The sequence below is a fragment of the Hippoglossus stenolepis genome, chromosome 10, assembly GCF_022539355.2.
Source record: "Hippoglossus stenolepis isolate QCI-W04-F060 chromosome 10, HSTE1.2, whole genome shotgun sequence".
Taxonomy (NCBI): domain Eukaryota; kingdom Metazoa; phylum Chordata; class Actinopteri; order Pleuronectiformes; family Pleuronectidae; genus Hippoglossus; species Hippoglossus stenolepis.
The window spans coordinates 8,180,549-8,186,684 of NC_061492.1; the positions used below are offsets into that span (position 1 = coordinate 8,180,549).

A 6,136-nucleotide genomic window follows, 5' to 3' on the forward strand; every position below is an offset into this window, starting at 1 on the left:
GACGTGTGACGTGTCCGGGGGAGCGATTGAGTTATTCTGGTTTTCCTTCAGTCTGGACTTGACACAAAGATAACGTGACTGAACTCACCGTGTATGCAAATCACTTTGTAAGTGGCCAACAGCCATCTGCGGTACATTGAATGATTTAGTGCTTGTTTAATTACCTCAGCCAAGGAGGTTTTGTTTCAGTCTGGATTTGTTAGTGAGTTACACAATAACTACTAAACTGTTTTACAGGTAAGTTTGTGAAGGGGCTGGAGGGGGCATGACTCAAGAAGGAACTTAAAATAGTTTGGTTTTATGCATCAGGGGGAGGAGACTTTCTTTAGTTATAAATAGTTCATGGGTCCTGATGAAATAATCAGACATGTTTCTGAGACTAGTGTGTATGAGTGTGTGCAATTTGGTCAAAATACATATTAGGATCTAGTGCATTTAAATGCAGTTTCATAAGGGGACTTTTGGACCTTGGCAGAGGTTTATGCTGTGACATTGTAGTTCGCTATTTATTTAAAACTTTCTTTGTGGCCTCTTAGCATGAGAATATACTGTTGCTAAGACACATTTAATCTCTTTCACATTTTCATTTCCTCCTAAACTTCTTCCGTTTGCTGAGGAGAATATTTCCTCCTAAATCATAGCTCCCACAGACTGAGCCTGAGCTCAACTTTCCTGGCCGGTCTGGCTGAGCAGCACAAACACTACATTCTTGGCTCTGATTGGCTGCAGCTCAAGCAATGGAGAATTTGCATATAGCAGACTTTAGCACAGACACAGACACACAAGCCTCTGCACCTACATGAGTGGGAAGAAGCCAGCAGAGAACAGGTATGCCTTTGTTACTCTCCATTCACACTGAATTGTTCCACAACAATGAATAATAGGATTGTGTTTCGCATGCCATGTGTGTGTATTATTCTCTGCATGCATGTGACATTATTTCTTGAGTATCCTTGTATGTATCTTACATACAAGGTCTTGGTTCAACTATATTTTAAATCATACAACTAACTTCACTAAAACTGTGTGTTTTCTAGGCCAGACTGTAAAAGTCCCACAGACTTGTTGCTGACGTCACCTGGTTAAGATGAAGAAATCTGAAAAAGTATCAGAAATGAAAGTCTTCTCAGCTGCAGATGACTCTAAGAGTTCCGTGTGCCTCTTGGGCCCTGAAGTCACTGTGAACCAGATTTTTTATGTTAAACCACATCATGAAAAAGTCCCCGCGAGCTGTTGCTTGGACGCACCTTCTTTCTGCCACAGCCAGTGCAGAGGTGGACCAGTGAGCCATGAGTCAGGGATCTGGCCTCCTCGTGTGGGGCAGCATGTCGAGCTGATGGACCACCGGCAGCTACGAGACACTGGAGCAAGTTTTTCCAGGACGGACTTCCATCATCCCCCTCCCGGAAGCTGTGGCCCACGACCTGCAGACCCCAGACAGAGTCACAGCTGCTGGGACTGTGGACCAAACCGGTGTGGAGCAGCAGAGCCTGCAAACAGGGACACGGCTGGGTAACTGAGGAGAAACCGTCTTGTATGATGGTGTTTAGAAATTCAACAATTTGTATTTGGCTCGAGGATGAAATTGGTATTAAATGTTTGTTTCTGACTCTCAGAGGGGAGTATGAAGACAATTCTCAGCTTCAGAGCGATGAAGAAGAGCTTGAGCCTCCGCTGCCGCTGAGATCTGATGACGAGTGGCAACACTACAGCCCCTTTCTACCTCCTCACCACTGTACGCACAACTATGGTAAGAAAGAGTTTTTGTTTGTTTGTTTTCTGTTTGTTTTCTGTATTTTATATTAACTTCTGTTTTGAAAACATATTTACTTACTCACTTATTATATTTATTTATAGTTTAGTTTATTTCATTTATTTCAGTATAATCCAGAAAAACTTCACAAAAAACATAATACACTTTATACTAAACATTCTATGAACAAGAAAAGGAGCCAGATAAAGAACATATATATAAACACAACATAACATAAATATAAATACATAAATATTTTTAGTAGGAAGAACAGGGTAATGAAAAAATATATATCTTCTCCAATATGTGATCCTGACTCAGTTTAGAAACTCTTCACCTGAATGACTTGAATGATTTATTTGTTTATTTTAATGAAGTCATTATCACACATTGTACAAAAAGTATAAACAATATACATGTAAGTCTGTTTGTAAAAATGTAGGTTTGAGTGAGTAGAGCAATTGAATACTTACAGAATCTGGAACAAACATTATTTTTTATTTTTATTTTACTATTACTATTATTTTATTAATTATCATTTCAAATGTATAAAGAGAAAGGTTACAATATATGCTTTTTGCAATTATAAATGTACAACCAATTGTTCATACACCACAAAACAGACAATGTGGCACATGTGTGACTGACATTACAAAAGAAAGGTTTTCAGGATTTTTTTATAGATAGTGTATAATTGCAAATGTTAATTACAGCAAATTGGTAAATTGTCTTAGATCAATTTAATACCATTAGAAACAGTTATGTTTTTAAGGGCTTGTAACTTTCTCCTAAACAATTATCCAAGTATGTTTAAGAGTGAACCTGTTCCAACCTGACACATGTGCCGTCGCACACGAATGTTTCACTCTGTATTGACAGGCCTTCCTCACACAACGGATGTCCGGTGTTATCCCTCTGCAGCAGAAGGGCAGTACGACCTCAGATTCCCACCTCAGCCTCGCCCCCTCTCTGCCTCCGGCCAGCACAGCAGACCCTGTGATGACCCCCCCACGTGGTAAAAACAAAAACCACTCCTGAATGCAAATACAGAAATATGTTGTACATGAAGGCGTCAACCCTTATACACACAGATCCACAAAGTCCCTACAGGGTCACGGGTCATGTGTTTGAAAAATGTGAGTCAGGTGCTGCGGCGGCCTCTACTTTGCATCTAATTCAGCTGAACAGCCTTTGTTTGTCTTTCTTTCTCGCTGCCTCAGGTTCCAACGTCATGATAACTGTATGAGCGACGGTGTGACACAGGCAGGCGTCTCGGTTAACGTGCCGCAGTTCTCCGTCCCCCCCATCATGGGGGTGTCACAGGTCAGCGTGATGAACCTGAGCCCTGCAGGAGCCGAGGCGCCTGTGTCACATCCACTGGAGAGAAGAAGAACCGTCAGTCTACCCGACGAGTGCCGTGAGTCACTTTACTCCAGGTTTTGGGAGGGAGGCCTGTTTGAGCTATTACATTTGAGCACGATGTGAGATCAACAGTCACGGTCCGCTGCTTTTCACAAAACATCAGCAGGGCCCGTTGGGTGTGTCGGGGATTTGTATGTGTCTCTATAAACCTGCCAAGCCTGTTTCAGGGGCTTAGTAAAATAAACCAAAATAAAATTTCAATTTAAGATGAACACATATTTTCCGGCCCGCAAATGGATTTATAATGTGCTGAGGACAGATCTTTAATTCCACAGGACAAACTGCATGATAAGTACAGCAAAATGAAATGTTAAATTAGAATAACGTAATAAAATGTTCCTTGGCAATCTTCATGATTATAATCAAAAGATAAACAATGAGCCCTTCAGCAGTAGTCAGTGAAATGCCGTCCAATACAAAAACACATTCAAAATGTCTCAGTGTCATCTCTACAAATTAAAATTTTATATTTTGACTAAAATTCAGATTCACTTCAACCAATATATTTAAAGGCACACAGGAAAAGTTTGCACATGGTTCATGTTAGTATATGTATTTTTTAAAAATGTATTTGTTAAAGATACTTAAACCCAAACCATGATCTCTCCCTAAAACCAACCAAGTAGATTTGTTGCCTAAACTCAAGTCAGGCTTACTACTAGAAGGCCTCTTGTATTTCATGGTATTCAAGCAAACAGTTGTTTCCATTTTTGTTGTAATTGTTTGTGATCTATTTATTTAAAATGTATATACCAACTAAAACAGAATAAAGTCTGAGTTTAATTCTGATTCAGTGATCTTTTCCCGTTCTCAGGAAACATTTTTATCACGTATTCTTCGGACGTGTGCTCAGAGATGGTTCCTTTCGTGGACTTCCTCACAAAGCAAGGTTTTCGTCCGGCTGTAAGTTAAAACCTACAGGTTTGATTTAAAACATTTAGAAGATAATCTGAGTCTCAAACATTCAACAATTCACTTAAAGTCCTGATTTCAATTTCACAGATCGACCTATTTGACGACCCTATAAGAAGCCTGGACATCAACAAGTGGAAGGACAGGTACTTAAAAGACGTAAGTAGTTTACTGTATTGTTTCCTAAAAATGTCATATATAGTTTTGCTGGATCATTATTCAAAGAGAAAGTCAAACTAAATGTGGCTTTGTACTTTAATTGTTAAATGAATTCACAATGCTTGCTTTGTTTTGATTTGAACATTTGTCTTTTCAGATTGTGAATACGTCTAAAATGTGTGTGTATTTTTTTAACAGCCGTCGTACCTGATTATCATCGCCATCAGTCCAAAGTATAAAGCGGACATCGAAGGATTGGTAGTGGACAGTCTCGGCCTTCACACTAAATATATCCACTCCATGGTGAGACAGTGTTAGCTCTTCTTTTAAAATGAGACGTAATCATGTGGAGACATTTATCTAAATTTAAAGTCTAATTTTGCAGATGCAGAATGAATTCATCCAACAAGGCAGCTTGAACTTTAGATTCATACCAGTTCTCTTCCTCAGTGCCTCCCAGGTCAGAGCTCTGCTTGGTAACAGATATTTTCCACTATCTTCTCTTCTTAAAAATAATACATTTAATACATGAAAGTCTTTTTACAGAAGCACGTCCCCAGTTGGCTTCAGAACACACGTGTTTACCGCTGGCCGCACGACACTGAGGATTTGCTGCTGCGACTGCTGAGGGAGGAGAGGTACGTTCCTCCCCCTGTTCCGATGGAACTCACCCTCATCATCAGGCCTGTGGCCCTGAGTGCTGCAGCCACACTGTGAAACACTAACTAGCGTTTATGTGTTATACGTTTCTGTTTCAGTGTATTTATGAATATGTTTTACAATCCTCAAAATCGATCCTGAACAAATCAATGACAGTTCATGGTTTTCATGCTTTATTGCGTCCAATGTATAGTTGTTGTAAATGTTTCAATAAAGTTTCTTTGTGTGTGTTAATATTTACTATATCAATATTTACTATATGTTATGGTGTGGTTTTACCTCTGGGGATGACATTGTCAGCACCTGAACCTTTGAGCAGGCATTTTTAACTGACATGTCTCAGCAACCGTTGGAAGTAATTTGGCGTAAAATTAGGTTCAAACATTTATGTTTCTGTCAGGATGAGTTACAACAACATTGAGTGATCCCAACACATTTAAAATATCGCAAAAATATAATTTGCACTTTGAACTTTACACTTTGATGTGACATTCATCAATGTGATAAGAAATATAGGAAAATGACAAGAACCATCTTAGAGGAAAAAACTCATTTGTCGTGTACTTTTAAGTCTGGTCTGTGCCCCATCCTTTAACATGGAGGAGGCTGGATTCATGCCCTGTACTGCAGCTAGCCACCTTTTGACTTCACTTTTGGGGGCAGTCATGTCGTCCGTCTTTATATACAGTCTATGTCACAGCCTCAGAAAAGGAGCTGTAGCATGATTAAAAAAGAAACACAAGATGGAGCTGTTTTACCGAATCTTTCTTTATAGTAATTTTATAATAAGCAATTCAAAATCTTGGAACTGTGTTTATTTTTGAGGCTGCCACCTGAAACAGAATAAAGGAACATAAAAACAGGAGCAAAAGCAGGTAGAGGCCGTGTTGTGTAGGTGTAATGTGTGTGCACAGTTCTCATCTGTGTTGTTGTTCATTCCTTACCCTGGTCACCAGTTTAGAGGGCAGGTTACAGCGCCCCACCAGTAGGGGTGCCCGGTTCTGCCAACTGATCCTGCACACCCCTCAGACCGCCAAAAAAGGCCTGGCAGAGCGGCTGGTGTGTGCAGAGCTCAAGCTAAGAATAACCCTCCTTCTGGGGGGGATAAAGTTACCCTGAAGCCTCCATGTTCTCTGCTCTGACCTATACCCATGTGAGGCACCAATAACACGGGGTGGGGTATTCTGTCTGCCCCCCCACTGTCACTCTCCCCAGCCCTGAGCTTAGCTT

General features: G+C 40.3%; 1 protein-coding gene across 1 annotated transcript; it reads left to right on the forward strand.

Moving 5' to 3' along the window:
* Positions 1–294: 294 nt before the first annotated feature.
* On the forward strand, positions 295–5,652 carry LOC118115950 (E3 ubiquitin ligase TRAF3IP2). The gene is made up of 10 exons (XM_035167188.2): positions 295–828; positions 1,038–1,512; positions 1,617–1,750; positions 2,633–2,768; positions 2,974–3,170; positions 3,990–4,078; positions 4,178–4,246; positions 4,445–4,549; positions 4,632–4,706; positions 4,793–5,652. The coding sequence occupies exons 2-10, from the start codon at positions 1,088–1,090 to the stop codon at positions 4,961–4,963; spliced, it is 1,401 nt and encodes a 466-aa protein (XP_035023079.1). The 5' UTR covers positions 295–828; positions 1,038–1,087; the 3' UTR covers positions 4,964–5,652.
* The last annotated feature ends 484 nt before the right edge of the window (positions 5,653–6,136 follow it).